This window comes from Penaeus japonicus, unplaced genomic scaffold (assembly GCF_977035675.1).
Source record: "Penaeus japonicus unplaced genomic scaffold, GWHDUDI00000001_assembly GWHDUDI00000035, whole genome shotgun sequence".
In the NCBI taxonomy this organism is placed as follows: Eukaryota; Metazoa; Arthropoda; class Malacostraca; order Decapoda; family Penaeidae; genus Penaeus; species Penaeus japonicus.
Genome location: NW_028234437.1, coordinates 28,575,935 through 28,598,434, shown reverse-complemented (window position 1 = coordinate 28,598,434; position 22,500 = coordinate 28,575,935). Strand labels below are relative to the sequence as shown.

Genomic DNA, 22,500 nt, shown 5'->3' with positions numbered 1-22,500 from the left:
CCATCCCTATCTCTGGTTTCCATCCATCCCTATCTCTGGTTTCCATCCATCACTATCTATGGTTTCCATCCATCACTAACTATGGTTTCCATCCATCTCTATCTCTAGTTTCCATCCATCCCTATCTCTGGTTTCCATCCATCCTTATCTCTGGTTTCCATCCATCCCTATCTCTGGTTTCCATCCATCCTTATCTATGGTTTCCATCCATCCATATCTCTGGTTTCCATCCATCCTTATCTATGGTTTCCATCCATCCTTATCTATGGTTTCCATCCATCCTTATCTATGGTTTCCATCCATCCCTATCTATGGTTTCCATCCATCCTTATCTATGGTTTCCATCCATCCCTATCTATGGTTTCCATCCATCCCTATCTATGGTTTCCATCCATCCCTATCTATGGTTTCCATCCATCCCTATCTATGGTTTCCTCCCATTCCTACGTACGGGTGGGCCGATGGGTCCTGGCACGGGGATATATTCAGTCTTATCTGCCGTCTGGGTGGAGATGCCGGGGGGTCCAGGGGGTCCTTCTGATCCTGCGGGTCCTGGGGGTCCGGGGGGGCCTGGGGGTCCGGGAGGTCCAGGGGGTCCCATGGATGAGGAGCCGCCGCCCATGTTTTCCTCGAGGTCGAAGCGGCTCTGACCCGGTCGTGGGCGTGGGCGGGCCTGTGGGGAGGGAGGGAGGGAGGTAATGAAGAAGGGAAGGGAGAAAGATGGAGGGGAGGAAGAGGGTAAGGAAGGAGGGGGGAGGGAGGAGGAGGGAAGGAAGGGAGGATAATGGAAAAAGGGAAAAGGAAGAAGAGAAAAGAGACAAATTAGATAAAAAAGAATACAGTAAGGAAATGAATAAAAAATATGAGGAATTAGGAGTGAAGAGAAGAGGAGAGAAAAGGAAGAAAGAAAAAGATCAAGATTAAGAAGTTAAGAGATTAAGAAAAAAAAAATGATTACACTCACCATCGGACCATCAATAATCACCATCAAATCAACCATTAACCAACACACCATACAGTCACTACCAAATCAACCACTCACCATCACACTACAAACACTCACCATCAACTTCAATTCTCTATCTTCTATTCTCTATCTTCTATTCACTCTATTTCACTTCTTCACCATAAATGTTCACTATAAATAATCGTTACAAACGTTCTCACCATAACACCATCAAAATCACCATCCTCTCCTCACTATAAGTCACCACCAACCTCCACACACTCACCCTGCCACTCACCACACCTAACCCCACTCACAACACCATCAAAATCAAAACCACCGTCCTCTACTCACCACAACACCATAAACACCACCATAGCTGTACGTAGCTCCCCTGCCCATACCCCCTACTCCAGGGCCGGGGGGGCCGGGGGGTCCACGCTCCCCCTTCTCTCCCTTGATGCCTGTGACGTCATAGTTGTAGGTCGTGTCACGTCCTGTTTCGAAGGGACCTGCGGGAAGGGGTTGGGGTTGTGAGTAACGTTATTATTGTTATTTTTATGGGTGTTTTTATTATTGTTAGTGGTATTGTTAGTATTTTCTTTATTGTTGTTGTTATTGTTATAATTGTTATTGTTATTGTTATTATTGTTATTGTTATTAAGATTATCATTATTGTTATTACTATTATTATTATGATCATTACTATTATTATTATCCTCATTACTATTAATATTATTACTATCATTGTGATTGCTATGATTAACATTTTTGTTGTTGTTGTCTTTGTTAATGTTATTGAGACTAAAGTTATCATTGTCACTACTAACCAACCTACTAACCACCTCCCACTACAAAGCCGTCTCACCTGTCGCGATCTGACTGCCTGGGGGTCCGGGGAGGCCAGGGGGTCCGGGGGGTCCTGCGGCCCCTCGCTTGCCCGCCTGACCGTCCAGTCCGCGGTCGCCCTTTTGGCCCTGGGGGGAGAGGGGGGATAGAGTGGATGAGGGTGGATGAGGTGGATAGAGCGGATGGGGGGGGTTGAGGTGGATGGGGTGGATTGAGTGGATGGGGGGGTTGAGGTGGTTAGAGTGGATGGGAGTGGGTGGGGGTGGATGGGGGGGGGTTGAGGTGGTTGGGGTGGATGGGGGTGGTTGGGGTGGATGGGGGTGGATGGGGTGGAGAGGGTGGATGGGGTGGATGGGGGTGGATATAAAGTGGATAGGAGTGGATAGGGTGGAGAAGGTTAGTGTTGGTGGATAGGAATAAATGTTGATGAAAAGAAATGAATAGAATGAAAAGGGATGAATGATAATGAATAGAATGAATGTTGGTAGATCGGCTGAATACAGAAAGTGATGAATAGTGATGAATGTTGATGAAAAAGTGATGAAAAGACAACACTATCAATATCAACATCAACAACACAGCAACAGGGAATTCACTCTATCTTGCATTCTGTTAATTATCCATGATTTGTTTTCTTTCTATCTTGTCTATTTGTATCGTTATTACTATATGCATTATCTATATTATGTCATCTATTTGGTTATTTGATTTATATTGTACGGTTAATTTATTATATCAATTATTTCCTCTACCTCTATCTTATGATTTTATTCGTATCATATGTATATATATGTATATATATATATATATATATATATATATATATATATATATATATATATATATATATATATATATATATATGTATATGTGTGTGTGTGTGTGTGTGTGTGTGTGTGTGTGTGTGTGTGTGTATATAACTTACCTTGACTTCGATAACAGTTCCGTTGCTGAGAATGACAGGACCTGGTGACCCGGGTTCGCCTTTTTGACCTGATTTGCCTCGAGGTCCTACGGGGCCCTCTTCTCCTGGCTCGCCCTGGGGGGAGGGGGGAGAGGGGGATGGAAGGGCAAGAGGAAAGGGAAAGAGGGAAGGAAGGGGGAGAATACAGGAGGGGAAGTGAGGGAAAGAGGACGAAGGGAAGGGAGAGAAGATAGGAAGGGAAGAAAAAGGAGAAAAAAGAAGGGAAGAAGAGAAGGAGGAAAGATGAGGAAAGAGGAAGAAGGGGAAGAAAGGGAAATAGGGAAGGAAGGAGGGAAATATAGAAGGAGAAGGAAGAAGGAGGGAAGAGAAGATAAAAGAAAAAGGAAAGGGAGAAAGAATGGGAAGGAGGGGCAGTAAGGAAGAAAGGAGAAATAAAAGAAAAGGAAGAAAGAGAGGGAATAAGAAAACAGATGAATAAACCAGTTGAATGAACGAGAAAGCTAGTGAACAAACAAACATTAATACATATCTATAAACCATATGACACTGAAGTAACATATCCATATACTTACAAAAAACACAATTTATATAAAACCCCTAATCATACCCCCATTCCCTCCTCCCCTCCCCCTTCCCCTTCCCCCACCTTCCCACTACTCCCCTTCATTCTTAATCAATTCTTGCTTTCTAAATGAGTAAAATTCTTAATCACCAAGTAATACACAACCATACACTTACATGACCACAACTTCTATAGCCACCATTCCCATGAGAACCCCTACTTCCTCCCCAGACACACCCACACCTCTCTCCCTCCCCACACCCACCCTCTCTCCCCTCCCCCCTCTCAACACCCACCCTCCCCCCTCCCCACACCCAACCCCCTCCCACACCTCCCTCCCCACAACCACACCTCCCCCCTCCCACACCTCCCTCCCTCCCCACACCCACCCTTCCCCCTTCCAACACCCACACCTCCCCTCCCCCCCTCCCTTACTCCTTACAATAGATCCTGGGAGGCCGGGGTGTCCTGGCGGTCCTACGGGTCCGATGCGGCCTTCCTCGCCCTTGAATCCTCGAGGTCCTGGCGCCCCTGGGATGCCGTCCTTTCCCTTCGGCAGGATGACTTCGATGCGCTCGGCGACTGCGGAGGGGTTTGGGTGGGGGTGGAGGGTGGGTGGAAGGGGTAGGTAGTGGGAGGGGGGTGGAGGTGGGGGTAGGTGGTGGGGGTGGGATAGAAGGTGGGGTAGGAGGAGGGTGGGGTGGAGTGGGGTAGATGGTGGGTGGGGGTGGGTGGGGTAGGAGGAGGGATGGGGGTGGGTGGGGGTGGAGGGGGTAGGAGTAAAGGATGAAAAGTAAGGATATTGATTTTATTAGATATGATTATCATTATCATTGTTATTATCATTATTATCATTATCATTATCATTAATATCATTAATATCATCCTTATCATTATCATTATCATCATTATCATTATTTCTATCATCAGTATCATAATTGTCATCATTACTTCTATCATTACCATTATTAGTATATCTCTCACTCCCCATATTTATTAAGTCTATCTATATATATCCATCAGTTTATTTTCTTTCCTCTTTCTACCTATCGCACCTAAAACTCTCCCTACCCCCCACCCCTCCTCCCTCTCTCCCTCTCCCTCCCCCTCTCCCTCTCAGTACCTACCTCCCTCTCCCCTCCCTCTCCCTCTCCCCCTCCTCCCCTCCCTCTATCCTAATCCAAAAACTCACTTTCCCTCAGATTCTCCCTGTTGGCCGGGTTGATGTCAACGTATTGCTGCAGGGACGTCAGCACGATGTTCCTTACGTATTCCGTAGAGTAGAAAGGACTTCCTTTCTCTCCTGGGGCGCCGGGGGATCCTTTGCGTCCTATGCCTGGGGGTCCATGGTCACCTGAAGGAGGTATGCCAAGAAGGGTTATTGTCACCTGAAGGAGGTATGCCAAGAAAGGTTATTGTCACCTGAAGGAGGTATGCCAGGGGGGGTTATTGTCACCTGAAGGAGGTATGCCAAGAAGGGTTATTGTCACCTGAAGGAGGTATACCAAGGGGGGTTATTGTCACCTGAAGGAGGTATGCCAGGGGGGTTATTGTCACCTGGAGGAGGTATGCCAAGAAGGGTTATTGTCACCTGGAGGAGGTATGCCAGGGGGGGTTATTGTCACCTGAAGGAGGTATGCCAAGAAGGGTTATTGTCACCTGGAGGAGGTATGCCAAGGGGGGTTATTGTCACCTGGAGGAGGTATGCCAAGAAGGGTTATTGTCACCTGAAGGAGGTATACCAAGGGGGGTTATTGTCACCTGAAGGAGGTATGCCAGGGGGGGTTATTGTCACCTGAAGGAGGTATGCCAAGAAGGGTTATTGTCACCTGGAGGAGGTATGCCAAGGGGGGTTATTGTCACCTGGAGGAGGTATGCCAAGGGGGGTTATTGTCACCTGGAGGAGGTATGCCAAGGGGGGTTATTGTCACCTGGAGGAGGTATGCCAAGGGGGGTTATTGTCACCTGAAGGAGGTATGCCAAGGGGGGTTATTGTCACCTGGAGGAGGTATGCCAAGAAGGACTATGCCGTTATTGTTTGTTTGGAAAAGGGATTATGGTTGTAAATAGGGTACTTGTATTAGAATTGATAACAGGGTGATTGGGTAGTTATACAGTGGATGGTTACTAGAATTGTGAAGAGGATGTTTGTAGCATTGTAAAAAAAAACAAAAAAAAACGATTGAATTATTGCATAATCGTACAAAACGATGTAGGGTATCTTAAAAAATACATAGAATTAACTTTGTGATAAAGAGAAGATAAATATCAAAATAGACACATTCACAAAAATAAAAGATAAAATGTGTTATCTAAAATAACAACATAAAACGCATTAAACCAGAATATTAAACCAGATTACAAAACACTTTTTATAACCCTTTTTTCTCAAAACGTATCAAATTGGGAAAATAAGATCAAATGAAATAAGATAGAAAAAAACACTATAAAAAAGTCTTCCAACCCGGAAAATAAGATAAAATGAAATAAGATATATAAAAAAAACTTTTAAAAAAACTTCCGACCTTTTTGTCCCTTGTGGCCTGGGGTTCCTGGCAGCCCATCGACGCCAGGAGGTCCTCGAGTCCCCTTGTCCCCCAGGCGCCCAACAGGTCCTTGCGGTCCCTTGGGGGTGAGTGGAGGATGTTGCAGGTTAGATTGCAGGTTATTGGGGTGCTCGCTCGCTCTGTGTATATATCTCTCGTTCTCGCTCTTTCTCTCTCTCTCGTTCTCGCTCTTTCTCTCTCTCTCCTTCTCTCTCTCTGTATGTGTGTGTGTGTTTGTCTCTGTGTGTTTGTCTCTGTGTGTGTATGTGTGTGTGAGTGTGTGTGTCTTGAGGGTCTGTTTATGGTTTGCTAGATATCCTTTGTATGTATGTTATAAAGATGAAATCACTCATAGTAACCGGTAATCATATGGAATCATGCAGAGTAATAACAAAGGTGCTGGATAATACGTAATGATTCGGCATGCGTGATATATCATTTTTTAGAGATAATTATCACAATTCATATAATCCCAGTAATCGTAAGACATGTAAACCTTATATGACATTTTAAATCATAAAAAAAGAAAGAAAAAAAACAAAAGGAAATCACTCGCAGGACCTCACCTCTTCTCCTTTCTGTCCTTTGCTTCCCTTCATCCCTCTCTCGCCCTTTTGTCCTTGGTGTCCACGTGGCCCTCGAGGACCCAATTCTCCCACAGGTCCTTTAGGTCCTGGAGGTCCCGGTTCGCCAGCGTTGCCCCCGAAGAGGACGTCGGTCTCAATGCCCTCGACCTGTGGCTGAGTCCAAGTTAGAAAGCGTCACTGCACTGGACTCGTGGCTCACCTACACACAGCGCCACGGCCAGCTCTTATTGAGTGCTAGGTGACTAATAGGTGACTAAGGGGAGGCGAGGGTACCAGTGACTCTTATTTATTATTGTTATTATTATTTATTTTTTATTTATTTTTTTTTGGGGGGGGTCGGGGGTGATGGAGGGATGTTTTTGAATTTTTTTTTTTTTTGCTTCTAATTTCTGTGTTTTTCTTCTTTTGAGGAAGGGAGGGGGGGGGTAAGAATGGGGGTATTTTCTTTTCTTTTTTCTCATGAGAAATCTTTCTCCTTGAGAGGAAAAGGGTAGGGGTGGGGTGGAGGGGAGGGAGATGTTACTCTATTTCTATCTTTATCTCTTTTTTGGTAGTCTTTTTCAATTCATCTTTCTCTCTCCTTTGTCTCTCTCTTTTTTTCTTTTCTTTTTTTAGGGACGGGGAGATATACTGATAGGGACTTTCGGGAGTTTCGCCTTAACTATACAAAGATACTACAGGTCTTGTACTTCAATGGTTCAAACACACCCACCATTGCCTATCAAGACAAAGATATACTTATATAAAAAAAAACACTACTGAACAAATATGGAATCTTGCTGAAAATCCTCTACAGCACTAAGACCTACAGGACACACACGTGAAAATCTTCTAAAATATTATCTCTCTTAACTAAATATCTTTTATTCTACAGTATCAGGAACTACCTCTCATTTTTTTTTCGCAACATCATGCTTATAGATTACATGATTAACTAGGCTGTATCCTTATGCTACTTGCTATTGATAGTTTGAGGTCATGCAATCTGAATCAAGGTGGCCACTCGCCTGTGTGTTTTCGCTTGTGCTTGTGTACTAGTGATGTTGTTGGTTATGTGGAGGAATACTTGGGTGTGTGCCTTTCTGTTTATTCGTGTGTGTGTGTGTGTGTGTGTGTGTGTGTGTGTGTGTGTGTATGTGTGTGTGTGTGTGTGTCTGTGTGTGTGTGATATACGCGTTTTGTCTCTGTGTAATTGTGTATTTGTCTTCCCTAAAATTCACGTGATGTGTGTGTGAATATTTTTGTTTCATCATGTATGTGTGAGTGTATGCTTCAAAAGTTTCGTCTTTGTGCCAAGGTGTGTATGATGTACATTCCCAAAATACGCTTTAAATAGAGAATCAAATCTACTCTAACTATCCTAACACATCGTCATATGTCTAACCAAAAACAAGACCCCTTTACGTAACTACAGATCTCTCCCCTGAGACCTTCTATACATAAAAAAAAACAAAAAAAAAAAAAAAAACGTCACAACACAATAACAATACCACAAAAGGAACAAAACACTCATATCTCTATCTCATCTAGTCTAAGAGTGCCAAGGGGTCAGTGTGTAAGACGAGTGGCAGGCTTGGCACTACCTGTCGGAAGTGCCTAAGGGGGGGAGGGGGGAGGGGAGGAGGGTGTCAGGTTGCCTTACCTGGTAGCCAGAGCGGTATCCCCAACCAGACTGGTGGACACGGTTCCCAGGAAGAAAATGGTCAAAACACACGTACACAGATAGATGAACAAAGAACACACACAATGCAGACACACAGATATCTTTGACGTGCCTTAGTTACTCGATGTTAAATGTACTTTTTTGTGATAGAGTGAAAAAAATAGAAAGTTCTTATGAAAAATATATGATTTTTGTGATGAAGATATACCTATTTTTGTGAAAAGTCGTTTTTGGGAAAAATATGTGACAATATGTTTTATTTTTATTATTATACGCTGTATCATAACATACATACTTCGTTAGATTTAACAGTTGATTATATAGTAACTCCACAGGCATGCCAAAGGTTTCTGCTTGTCCCTTCGCATAAAAAAAAAGACTCCAAATGCCTTAACCTAGTGAACACACGCTTAAATGACTCAAAACACACTTGAACAATGAGATGTAATCATACCGTATATTAAATCAAAACTATCACTTCAGATTAAAACATCTCACCCACTAACCATTATATCTAATGACTGTTCAGTTACACTTTCTTTATATCATGTCTAAAATTATTAGATCTTTTGACGAAAATATAAGGCCAGAGGAACTATATTCCTTATGGATTCTTAGAGACATTAAAATCATTGCTAAAAAAACTAAACATAAATATTCTCCTTTTTCCCCTAACTAGTAATAACTAACTGAAAACAAAATCCACACCTAATCCACTACTGAAAATTACTTTGAAATGTCAATCTATTAACGGCATTTCTATTCACAAAACCCCACTATTCATAACAATAAGAACCCCGTTGAAGATGACAGTAAGCGTAATAAAACATTTCACAACGGGAGCGATCATAATAATAACAAGTCTGTTTGTGAATCACAACAATTAAACCACAAAACCAGACATATAAATAAACCAAGACATATGAACTCCAAAAAAAACAAGAAAAAAAAACGAACAACCACAACCAAACGAAAGGAAATACAACCAATACTTGCACCGCCTGCAACACTCACCGTTCTAGAGTCACCGTGTCCTCTGAGCCACCCAGGGGGACCAGGGGGGCCGGCAGGACCTGGGGACCCGGGGGGACCAATCAAGCCATCCTTCCCAGACTCGCCCTTAGGACCTTGGATTCCTTCGGGTCCTGGAGATCCTACTTCCCCTCGTTCGCCCTTTTCCCCTCGGCGCCCTGGTTGGCCTCGTTCGCCCTGGGGTCCGGGGTTGCCCTGGGGGACGAAAGCTCGGGGTCAAGGGGGTTGGGGGGTGGGGGTGGGGGAGGGGGAGTGTGGAGGCGTCTAAATGAATAATTATTATTACTTTCTTTGCATGATAATCATTTTTTTTTTTTTGAAAATTATTTCTAATCATCTTATTATCTAGAATATATATATATATTTTTTATTTCTACTTCTTTTATTCAATCACGGGGAAGACGTGGTTATATCAATACAGAATGCAGGAAACAAAGGAAGGAGGAACTTTAGCTGCACTATTGCCAATCAAGGAAAAAAAAGTTGAAGACAAAGGCACAAAAAAGGAAAAAAAAACAAAAAAACACTAAGCTCAGCTCTGCGAAGAGACATAACAAACTCGACCCGGCAGATGGTGCTGTACACAAAGAAAGAAAGAAAGAAAGAAAAAAAGAAAAAAATGCTCAACATCCTAAAACTAGTCCTCTTAACAATACGTAAATGAGTCCAAAGAAGATTAGAAAAAAGAGAGTAAAAATCCTACATGTAAAAAAATCCTGAAATCATACCGAAATATGTAAATGAGTCCTAAATCCGTACACAGAAAAGTGCTATGAATACATATAAAATCTCAAAAATCTAAAAAATTAGAACCGTACACAAGAGACCAAAACTTCACCAAGGACTAATGAAACTACACACTTTAAAAGACGAAAACATATAAAAAGAAAATCCCCACAAAAAATGAAACCCCAAACAACTAAACCCCCAAAGAAAAAAGAAAGAAAGAAACCCCCCTAAAAAAAAAAAAAAAAAAAAAATCGACCCAAAAAGTCCTTCGTCCACTTACAGAGAGTCCTGGAGGGCTAGGACGCCCATCTCTCCCCGGAGGTCCTACAGGTCCCCGAGGGATGCGAAGACTCACGAGGTTGACCAGCGCCGTCAGGTTGCAACCGCATTTGCCGTTGCCTGCCATCTCTTCCGCCCACTCCTCCTGCGGGCGGGGAGAGAAAGCTGACGGTGAGGGCGGGATTTTTGGAAGGGAGGGAGGGGGAGGGGGAAGGAGGGGAGGGAGGGAGGGAGGGAGGGAGGGAGTAAGAGGGAGGAGGGGGGGGGGAAGGGAGGGAGGGAGGGGGAGGGAGGGGGGGAGGGAGGAGGGGGAGGGGGATAGGAGGGGGGGAAGGGGGAAGGGAGGAGGAGGGGAGGAGGGAGGGAGGAGGAGGGAGGGATGAGGAGGGAGGGAGAAAGGGAGGGAGGGAGGGAGGAGGGTGGGAGAAGAAGGAGAAGAGGGAGACGGAAATGAATAGACAGAGGGAGGTGGATAGATGATAGGTAGATAGATAGAGAGATAGAGAGAGACAGAAAGAGAGAGAGAGATGAAAGAAAGAAAACCAGTCGAGGAAGAAATAGATTTTCCGGCGGATAAAGTTTATTTACCAAACTTTTCGTGTAAAAAGACCCCGCAGACGAGACGCAAATGTTTGTCTACTTTTAACCAAATCTCTATTGACACAAATTGATACATCAGTTCGGAAAATCATACAAAATAAAAATCTTTAAAATGCAAATTTCTGGAGAAAAAAAAAAAATCTCGAAGACTCGGTATTCACTTAGATGTTCATTTTTTTTCCTCTGTGGTAGCAAAGTCAGTGGGGCGGGTTAGTTGATATTCAGGTAAGAGGAGTTGAATGACTGCAATTGCAATGAAAAAAGGTAGATTTTTCCTCCTCCTCTTCCGTCTTCATTTTTATCCCCATCTTCCTCTTCTTATTCTTCTTAATCCCCTGTTCTTCTTCTTCTTCTTTTTCTCTTCCTCCTCTTCTTACTCTTATTCTCTTCCTCCTCTTCTTTTTCCCCTCTTATTCTCTTTCATCATCATCTTCTCCTCCTCCCCCTCCACTTATTTTCTCTCTTCCTCTTTTCCTCCTCCTCCTATTTTCATCACAAATATACCTCCTCCTCTTTGGAGGAGACAGTCCATACGCCAATAGCTTTCATTTCCGCCCTGTCTATGAAATGCAAATAATACTGCAACTATATAAAGACTGTATTATAAGATTCGATGCGTCTCTAAATTGAGAAGAAGGAAAAAAAAGTTTGGGGTGCAAGTTTTACATGACTTTCCCTGCATTTCTTAGGATGGAGATTTTAGTTTCGACCGAAGCAGCCAGCTTGTGCTTAAAATGACATAATTTTTGTGCGTTTGTATATCTGTGTATCTTTTTATGTGTGTTTGTTTGTTTGTGTGTGTGTGTGTGTGTGTGTGTGTGTGTGTGTGTGTGTGTGTGTGTGTGTGTGTGTGTGTGTGTGTGTGTGTGTGTGTGTGTGTGTGTGTGTGTGTGTGTCTGTCTGTGCGAACACGTGTACTTGATAGAACTTTTAAAAATGCAGTAATGTGTGTAAGAGAAAAAATATATATATTAGTTTACTTGTAGTTTCAAAATCACCCATATTTTCCCAGCTTAATGTCCCATCAAGTAAAAAAATATATATTAATAATAATTTTGAAACCCTATTTAGACCCTCTTTATCTTTAGTTAAAGAGACCCATGCAGTGTCAGAGGCTTATCAATGCTGCTCTGTTGAAAAGGGGAGGGGTAGGGGTGGGAGTGAGGGGGGGGGGGAAGGTATAGCAAACATACATGCACAACATGTTTGCAAATCCGTGTTGGTGTGCACTGAATGGTGTGTGTTGTGTAACGATGTTTCCGTCGAAAGCAACAACGCAAGCATGTTTGGAGGTATGCGATAGTCTAGCGAGTGAGTATACGATTAGGGAAGGAAGGTGAGAGGTCAAAGGTCATAGGTTATAGGTCTGGCACATCCACACAGCACAGCGCCACAACGATGACTGAGAGAAAGAGAGAGAGAGAGAGAGAGAGAGAGAGAGAGAGACGCAGACGGGAAGAGAAAAAAATACTATAAGAAGAGAATAAGAGAGTACGAATCCTAAGAATGAGAAAGGCGTAGAAGAAGAAGAAAAAACAACAACAGAAGAAATAAAAGAAAAAAGACAAAAAAAGAAAGAAAGAAAAGAAAGGTAAACAGGAAAAAAAAAAACAGAAAAAAAAGAAAAAAACAGAGAAACAGCTCAGAGGCAGTGAGAGTCCACAGTGACGTAAGGGTGAATGGAAGGACCGCTCACTCACCTTAGATAAAAATAATCCGGAAAGCTGGAAGAAGAAGAAGTGAAGATTAAGACGTTAGACAGGAAGAAACACCTTTTGAAACGCCTTTTGTCTCTATTGGTTGGGTTTGTGTGTTTGTGCGTGTGCGTGTGGTCAGAGGTTGGATGGGGAGGGGAGGGTAGGGGGTAGGGGGGTCTTTCTTTCACATTTTGGAAAAGTTTGGGAAGTCTTTGAGTCGTCTTTTCGCGTGTGGTCTATCTCATTTTATCCTCGATATGTTTCTTATTGATTGGGTCTTGTCGAGTGGGTCTTATTATATTAGTAGCATTGCTAGTAACGACATCTACTTTCAAAATTGTTGACTGAAGATAAACCATACGCATCTCTTCGTTAAATCTCACATCAATATACAAAGTAAACGCTTCCTTATGTTGATCATTGCCTGGTACAGTCGTGTCCTGTGCTCAAAATGCTCTCGAGAGTTATTTATAGATACAGATAAAGTAACTTCTAAGTTGCACATTTTTAGGCTTCAGGATTGATAATTGGGACTACACGAATCGACATAGAATTCATTCACGTAAGTAATTATCTTCTGTGATCGAGAAATATCAATCAACAAATCACATCTCTTCTTAGGCACTGCATATATACCATTCATATCAACGCCAAATAAAACTCTAAAAATGTCTATCTTATAAGCTCTAGGAAGAAAAAACCCATGTCTTAACATCAGACATAATTCGAAATCGAAAAGGAGTAACTAAGCATTTTTTTATCATCGCCTGGCATCTCAATGTACTTAATTTCAATCAAACCCTTTCGATCTCCGCTATCGATGTCATTCGAATGCCTCTTGACAGACAGACTATTCGCAAGTTTCAACAATATCAACTGCACCGCATCGCCGAGAACACAGTTGCAAGTAAACACGGTATATATTGCATTCCCAAACTACCCATCAGGTCCTGTCGTCTAGACAACCCAGTTACATTACTAAGTAATATAACCACCGACATACACAAAGCAGAAATTAATTTACCTGAACAAGCGACGACCGGTATATATGTACTTGCTTTCGTGTGGCGAACTATGTCTCACTGAAGCGCCACATATTGTCCCCCGCCCTCAACCCGATATCTCATTTACCACGCGAACTAACTCTTCATTCCTCATTTCCCAGAAAGAAAGAAGGAAGTTATATATGCTCCTATGAAAACGCATAAGAAAAAATATATAAAATAAAATACGCTTTCATATGAAAACGTAAAGAACATCAATAGAATATATACGTTCATATGAAAACGTATACTAAGCCACTCCCTTCGATACCGTAGCAACAACATGGAGTAACCAAAGTACAATCGTCTTTTCTTTTTAGGACACAAGAACCGTTCACCTCTTGATCCCATGGTAGAGGAAGGTCCTGTGGATGAAGGACATCAAGGAAACGGACGAGGATGTCCTTGAGGAGGTCTTAATTTCCTCTCCTCTCATAGGACGGTTAAGGACGTCATCTATACCTTGTGTTCTTCACGTGGATCTTAAGGCTATCGTTCTTGACTTAAAAGACTGTAGTTTAGGGTTTAATATTTCTTAAGGGGGGAGGGGGTAGGAGGGAGGGAGGGAGGGGAGAGAAGAATAAGAATGAGAAAAAAAGGAGAGGGGAGGGAGGGGGAGGGGTGGATTCAAAAGCTGACCAAGATGTAGTTTCTTCTTCTTCTTCTTCATCTACTTCTTCGTTATCTTTCTTTCCTATCTGGTTATCAGGATTCGCAAGCAGATTGGTAAATAAAAGCATAGTACGAATACGCGATCAGAATACCTTGAATCCCGCGACTTCACAAGAAAAAAAAAAAAACTCTCCATCTGTCCTTCTTGCTTGTAAAGCGAATGCTGCTTCTTGCCCCCGAATCCTCGACGTAATTAATCCAACTCCTTAATTAACGATGATTCAGCGTCCGCAAAAAGTCACGGACAAACAAATAAACACGAAAAGATGCCCATATACACGAATAATCATCACGCACACACGAAAGAGGGCTCACTCACACTAAAAGATTCCTCACGCACACAAAAAGATTCCTCACACGCACACACGAAAAAAAAATTCTCACGCACACACGATGAAAAATCCTCACGCACACACATACACACACACGAAAAAACCTTCACGCACACACGAAAAATCTCCCCACGCACATGGGAAAGGTCTCACGCACACGACCCGAGGAGCATGTGGGGTCGAGTGGGCGCGCATTTTACCTTACGTCGAGATACTGCGTCTTTAAGATGTTCTTCGTCTTCTTTTTTTCTTTCCTTTTTTCTTCCGTGACTCTGCCTTTTGTATCTTGATAAGCATAATGATGAGTTACGTGTATCTATCGATTTTATATGCGGGGCAGTCATTTTCCTCTTCATTTTTCTTTTCTTTTCGAATTAATATGGCATTATTTTTATTTCTTTTCTAATTCTATTTCATTTCTATAGACCCCAACCTCGAGAGACGCCCCCCTGAATACCCATTCACACGAAGACAAGTCGCAGTTGTCTTACTCCGTTATCTCGCCCAGGGCCTGTGGGAGGGAGCGACGGCGAAAGCTCTTTATTGATACCAGATCGATTTCCGGGTCGCGTATCGGTGACGGAGGGTTGCGTGGCGGCGGCGGCGTTGTCCATCAAACTCGTCCATCATGCCATCTCCTACTTGCGAACTGCCGACGATAACGGAACGCGGAAATAGTGGGGTACTTCTTGGGATATTTTGAGGGGAGGGAGGGGGAGGGGGGAGGCTGATGAGGAGGGAGGCTGAAAGGGGTGTGGGGGGCGGGGGTGTGGGGATGGGGGTGGGTTGAGGGGGGAGGAAAAGGATTCTTCGTCGAGTGTGAAACTTTATCGAAGTATCTGCATGTACCTTCTAGGTAGGGAGCAGGAATGGATGGCTCCGTATTTCCGCGAGGTTTCGTCTCCTCTGTATGGATGAAGATGTTTCTGTTTGACTGTCTGTCTAATATTTTTGTCTCAGTTCATTTATCATTTCTTATATATATCTGTCTATCCATCTCCATATGTATATATATATATATATATATATATATATATATATATATATATATATATATATATTGTGTGTGTGTTTGCATATATATATATATATATATATATATATATATATATATACATGTGCGTGTAAGTGCGTGTGTGTGTGTGGGTGCGGGCGTGTGTGTGTGCGTGGGCGTTTGCGTGTGTTTGTGCGCGCGCGTGTGAGCTTGCATTTTTCTATTTGCTGCAATCGAACCTTCCACGATAGATTATCCTTTTCATTTTTCCACATACTTCCTCTTAGAGAATTTCTCTTCTTGTCTTCATCCCATCGAGGAATTCTATACAGAGAAGTTAGAATGACGGCAAAAATATAATAACCTGCAAATAATGCCAATACGTTATCAAATAAAGACAGAAAGTCGAAGAAATACTGAAACAAAAACAAAAGCCTAACGACCCACTGGATTCAAACGAGCACGACGGCCATGTTTGTTTACATCTGTATCTAGACCGCGCTCTCGAGTCTCGACGCAGCAGAAACAAAATAATAATATGAACAAAAAAAAAAAAAAATAATAATAATAAAAGCAAATATAGTAATAATCACAAAAGAGCAGAAATAGAAGGAGACGAAACTGAAATCCCCCCAAAAGGAAAAGAGAAAGCGAGTCCGATGTTGAGAGCCATGTGGTCTTGTTCACACCGCTTGTGGCCTCCTTAGAATCAGAGTCAATATGGTATCTGGACAATAGGAGAAAAAACAAGGAAAGGAGAAGGTGGATGAGGATGTGAGGATGGGGAAGAGGGTGTTGGTGGTGATGGAGAAGGTGGAAGAGAAGGAGGAGGGAGAGGGGGAGAAGGAGAAGTAAAAAGAGCTGAAGAATATGAGAAGAAATGGAAGAAATAAGTAGAATAATAAAGGGAAAAAAATTAAGATTATGAGAAGATTAAGAGGAAACGTGTGATGGAAAAGATGAAGAGTATAAGAATAAGATGAGGGGAAAGGAAGATGAAAAGGAGTAAGAGAAAAACACTGGAAATATATACAGGAAGAACAAGATTATATCACTTTTCACATTACATTATCAAGTGTTCATGATAACAATGTGTAACTGAGTATTGTTCTAGATTTTTTTTGTAGTATGAACAGGGTGGGATATGAATATTAAATTGTGAGAGAATATTATGTAGTTAATAGGCAGAACAATCTATTTAAAATCATATACTGAATATTACAACACACTTAAGGTAATTGGAATTAAGGTTATGGTGATAACAATAGCCATAGTATTAACAGCACAATCAATTTTGTTATCAACGTTATCATTTTACTTTACATTAATAAACTAATGTAGTTATGAATAACAATATCAGAAGTCCAATGGTATTTCATTGTAATGGCTTAACATGATAGTACTCATAAAATCAATAATGATGATTTTAATAATAATGTTAAGTGTGATGACAAATATAAGAACGGTGATGGCGATAATAAAAAAATAATACTTATTACTACGATTACAAATAATAATGATGATAATAATAACAAGGGTAATGATAATAGCAACATAAATAACAGTAAAGAGAACACTAACAAAATAATAAAGATAATAATGATTATGATATAGATGATAACAACAATAATGATAAGATAATAATAATAATGATGATAATAATGATAATTAAAATGATAATAATAATGACAACATAATAATGATAATAATAAAAATAATAATGCCACTCACCAAATCCACATACTGCCCTTCTCTTTCATCATAGGAATCTGTAGAATGAAGAAAGATCGTCATAATTCACATAAAATAATTTGGACTTTAAAAGAAAATAATTTTTATCCAAACCATTTGAATATGCCACAACAGATAATATCATTCTAGGCGACAGATATGCCTTCTCTTACGAGTGGAGAGGATAATCATATGTCAAATCTAACATAATATTGTTCATTTTTAGACAATACAAGAATGAAGAAAAAAATGTTTTAATTTCATGGCATAGTTTTTTATTTATTTTATTTTTTTTATCCGTTTTTTTTTTTTTTTTTTAATAAACATATTTTACTTCTATAACTACAATTTTGCACTTTTATTGAGTAGTAATCTGTTCCTCCGAAATCTATTCCAGATGAAAAGTGTATTGCCCTGCACTTGCACGATGTCGCATGGTCAAGCTGCAAATTCTTCAGGAGTTTCGGTCACACAGGAAAGAAGTTTAGAAAATCAAGTTCGGTGGAGCCACTGCGTTTTATTTATCTATTTTCTTTGTTTTTTTCCTTTTGATTTTGACTTGAGCGTCCTCGGTAAAGCTCACTACAAACATTTTCAAAAACAACTAATAAATGAAACATATAAACTTGAAGCTAAAAATCGTCTATAATATGAATACCATTTCGAAAGCCAAAGAGTCCTGCCTCTCGACTGAAGCCTCGACATAACATGCTTGTATTAATAACAAAAACAACAACAATAACACGAACAGGACTCGGAAATATAGTGACTTTAGAAAGACTGTACATGAAAGATAGGAAGCTCCGCGAAAAGCCATGTGATGCCAATATTGATAGTTTGCGCCAAGCCGACAGATGGCAGTAGTAAAGTTTCCGTTTTCAAACTCTTCATTCGCGCAAGAATAAATATCTAAGAATCAGCAGAATGAGTGCTAGGTTACGCCCATGTGTTCTCTGTAACAATAGCATGATTAATGGTAAAATAAAACGAGAGAATATAAAAGATAGAATAATTTATCATAGTGTTGTATTACTTCAATAGATGGCGTTAGCAAGTGTTATAGGCGCGCATTTGGCATGTGTATATTCAGACATATAACCTTTCCTATCTTTCTTTCCTATTCTTTTTAAAGATTGACTTTACCGAAAATAGTTATTAAAAATATCCACCAACTAAATAGTTAGATAAACCTTGTTAAATTAACAAGTGGAAATAACAAACCCCCTCAAAAAATGAAAAATTAATTCCTATACAGACAAGAAAAAAATCATCCAGTCTCTTAAGAAGCAATACTTAAAAACCATATAAAAATACTTACGTCTGGAATGTTCTGGAACTTCGAAATAATCAGTCGGTGTTGGTTTTAGGTTAGTTCCGTCCAACTGTTGGTAAAAGAGTAATGTATTAATATAATGCTTTTCAATAAAACTATTTTACGGGGGGGAGGGGGTAGGATATGAATTAAAATTACTTTATTATTTGATTAGGTTTGTGAATGGTTGTGTAATAATGTTTGATGTATTGTATAACTGGGAGTTGAGAGTGTTTTTAACATTCTTTTCAACATTAGCTTCATTTTTGAGACTTTTATCAAGTAGCCGTATATGTACAGACGGACTCATACAAAGACATACACACACACATACACACACACACACATACGCACACACACACACACACATATATACATACAGATACTTACAGAGAGAGAGAGAGAGAGAAAGAGAGAGAGGGAAAGGGAAGGAGAGGGAGAAAGAGAGAGAAAGAGAAAAAGACACAAAGAAAGAGAGAAGCGAGAAAGAGAGAGAGAGAGCGAGAAGAGGAAGAGAGAAAAAAAAGACAGAGAGAGAGAGAGAGAGAGGAAGAGAAAGAGAGAAAAAGACACAAAGAGAGAGAGAGAGAGAAAGAGACAGAGAGAGAGAGAGAGAGAGAGGAAGAGAAAGAGAGAAAAAGACACAAAGAGAGAGAGAGAGAGAGAGAGAGAGAGAGAGAGAGAGAGAGAGAGAGAGAGAGAGAGAGAGAGAGAGAGAGAGAGAGAGAGAGAGAGAGAGAGAGAGAGCGAGAGAGAGAGAGAGAGAGAGAGAGAGAGAGAGAGAGAGAGAGATCACCCAGAAACACCCTCTGCTTTGGTCTTTGCATCGAAAGTCATTCGCGAGTTTCCCAGAACTTTCCCCTAAGTAATCCAGTCTCTTTGGTTCCCTTTTGGCGACCCAAACAAACTTTCTTGATAGACTGAAGTTGAGTTGTCGATGTGAAAGTTATGAATCGTTTTGATGTGAAATGGCACGAGATGTGTGATGGGACAATGTTGTTTCAACACGAAGCGTTTCAGTGGTGGAAATCGTGTCAAACGTTTTTTTTTTTTTTTTTTTTGGGGGGGGGGGGGGGGGGGTAAATACGTATTTAGAAAAAAAAGTCTCTTGGACGTGGATATCCCATTCTTACAATGACTCGAAGTTTCGCGCCGACAGAACTTAAACACTCACATAAGTTACATTGAGAGTTGTAAATGTTTTCACAATGCCTTTGTTAAAACGACTGTGACATTGTGACAAGTGACTGTCATTGAGACTGTGTGTTGAGTGTCTCCCCTGAAATGAAGTTACGGTGAAGTTGATACAAACTGCAATGAGCGTACGATATAAACTTTGTCTATATGCATAAATTGATTAGATAAATTAATTAGATGGGGAATCTTTATAGTGATTTGGTTGGGTTATTTATGTACTATTCCTCTTTAGTGTCATTGTCATTATTATGTGAATTATTGTTACTGGTATAATCATTATCGGATTTATTATCATTATGATTTTTATTTTCATTATCATTGTTACCATTATTGTTATTATCGTTATTAACCTTATCATCATGATCAACATCAGTATTGTTGTTGTTCTAGTTAACATTATAATCATCATTATAATTACCCACCATTCTCATAATCATCATCTTTATCATCATTGTTATAACCATAATCATCATCATTAGTAGTACTTAGCAGCATCACCATCATCATCATCAACATCATTACCCTAATTATCTCCATAACCAACTGACATCATTACAATAAAATGCAAGAAATCAGACACAGCAACAGAAACAAACACACACCCTCTGACAACCACACTAAAGCGAGGTTTGTGTTTGTCAACCATATCTGTGTTGTTGCTTTGATATGCAATTGCTACTATTATGCAACGTAATATGGACACTGCGATGAAATATGCTCAGTACTTTGGGACATGTACCCGTATATGTTGCACGGGATATGCTGTGGTGGGATTTGATTTGGAAATTATTAAAGAAATGTTGTTATGGTGGGATAGGGTTTCGGGAAGGGGTGGGGGGTTAGGGGGGGTTAAGCCGAATTTTTTTAACCGGAAATGCTGATGATAAGGATGAGAAAAAAATAACAAAAATGATGATGGTAATGGTGATATTGATATCAATAATGATGCTAATAACAATAATGATGATAATGATAACAATAATAGCTATAATAATAAGAATAATGATACTAATCATACTGCTGCTAATATTACTACTACCACTACTAATACTATCACAACAACTACTAATAACACACACCAGAGAGACAAAATACAAAATCCTCACGAATTTTTCCTAACATTAATAAGCGTGGGCGTCGATAAGACCCACCCGCGCATGACAAACTGCGCCCATTACGCCCGTAGTTGCACAGAGAGGCCAGTGACACTATGTGACGTCACGGATGAATTGAATTACGCTTCGGATTACAAATTTGGTTGATATGCTTTCTCTCTCTCTCTTTCTTTCTTTCTCTCTCTCTCTCTCTCTCTCTCTCTCTCTCTCTCTCTCTCTCTCTCTCTCTCTCTCTCTCTCTCTCTCTCTCTCTCTCTCTCTCTCTCTCTCTCTCTCTCTCTCTCTCTCTCTCTCTCTCTCTCTCTCTCTCTCTCTCTCTTTCTCAATTTCTCGGCAATTACCAAGACAAGGGCCCCATGCTACTCTTCAAAGCTAAGGTTTGTTTACGTTTAAAAAACCTTCCCCGTCGATTGTGTTCAGACAATGTTGGTTCTGATGAACGAAGGAGAGGGAAGAAGAGGGGAAAGGAGGGGAAAGGCATGAAGAAAAGGGGAAAGAAGGAGGGTAGGGGGGGAGGAAAGAAGGAAGAGGAAAAGGGGAGAATGGGCGGGGAAGGGGAGGGGGAATAAGAGGGGAAAGAAGGGGGAGAGGGGAAAGAAGGAAGAGGAAAAGGGGAAAATGAGCGGGGAAGGGGAGAAGGGGAGGGGAAAGAAGGAGGAGAGGGGAAAGAAGGAAGAGGAAAACGGGGAGAATGAGCGGGGAATGGGAGAAGGGGAGGGGCAATAAGAAGGGGATAGAGGAGGGGAGGAAGGGGAAGTGGGGAAGGAGGGAAGGGGAGAAAGAAAGAGGAAGGACGGAAGGGGAAATGAGAGGGAAAGGAAGGGAGGGGAAAGGGGAGAAGGTGAGGGAAAAGAAGGGAAAGAAGAAAGGGGAAAGGAAAGAGAGGCGAGGAGAGGGGAAGGAAAAGAAAGAAGGAAAAGCAAGATTGAAGAGCGGAAGATAAGAAAAGGAAAGGAGAAGAATGAAGGAAGAAGAAGAAGGAGACAAAAAAAGTTACGAATTTCATCTCTACAAGTAAATAAACAGTTTCGTTTCAGTTTAAAAATAAATGTTATTAGTGATTCTTTCGTAAGAAATAAAATCGTACAAGAAAACTCTTCCTAAATTCACTTCAGTTTTAGACGTGGCTTGCTATTCTACCCAATCTCTGTAGAAAAACTTTATCAAAGGTGTACAAAGTTCTTGTCTCCGAAGCTGTCGTTTTGCGTTGCCATGGTAACAACGCGCGTCCATGGTGTATATATCAGAATTAATTTCCTGCTTATTGTTAAAGTTTTTGCTTATCATTCTTGCGCTGTTGAAGTTTAGCTGTGTGCCTTTTGCGATCAATATTTCTCTTATTGTTTCATTTCTTTCACTAATGTCTGTTTCTTTGTATATCTTTTGACTTCTCTCTGTCTTTTTGAACTTCTCTTCCTTCTCCTCTCTTCTTTTTCTTTTCCTTCTTTTTTCATCTTCCTTCTTTCTCTCATCATCTTTTCTCTCTCATTTTCCTTCTTCATTCACTATTTATTCCCCTCTTCTTCCTCCTAAATTTCCCATTTCTCATTCCTCTATATTTCTTCTTCTTCCTCTTCTACTTATTAATTCTGTTTCTCCTCCTTCTCTATTCCCTCCTTATTCTCCCATCCCGTCTTCGCTTTCTTCTTCTCCTCCTCCTCCTCCTTCTCCTTCCCTCTCACCATCTCC

At 41.0% G+C, this 22,500-nt stretch overlaps 1 protein-coding gene across 1 annotated transcript in view; it reads right to left on the bottom strand.

The window, feature by feature from the left end:
• LOC122262592 (uncharacterized) overlaps nt 1-22,500 on the bottom strand; it is a 57,063-nt gene that overhangs the window by 15,032 nt on the left and 19,531 nt on the right. The window contains exons 2-15 of the mRNA XM_086531308.1: nt 18,506-18,569; nt 17,188-17,225; nt 12,419-12,442; nt 10,120-10,263; nt 9,093-9,305; nt 8,058-8,087; nt 6,395-6,568; nt 5,808-5,907; nt 4,475-4,636; nt 3,725-3,864; nt 2,721-2,834; nt 1,815-1,923; nt 1,301-1,458; nt 452-673 (exon numbers count right to left, since the gene is read on the bottom strand). Of these exons, the coding sequence (XP_086387434.1) occupies nt 452-673; nt 1,301-1,458; nt 1,815-1,923; nt 2,721-2,834; nt 3,725-3,864; nt 4,475-4,636; nt 5,808-5,907; nt 6,395-6,568; nt 8,058-8,087; nt 9,093-9,305; nt 10,120-10,263; nt 12,419-12,442; nt 17,188-17,225; nt 18,506-18,569 (1,692 nt within the window). The remainder of the gene's footprint in view (nt 1-451; nt 674-1,300; nt 1,459-1,814; nt 1,924-2,720; nt 2,835-3,724; nt 3,865-4,474; nt 4,637-5,807; nt 5,908-6,394; nt 6,569-8,057; nt 8,088-9,092; nt 9,306-10,119; nt 10,264-12,418; nt 12,443-17,187; nt 17,226-18,505; nt 18,570-22,500) is intronic.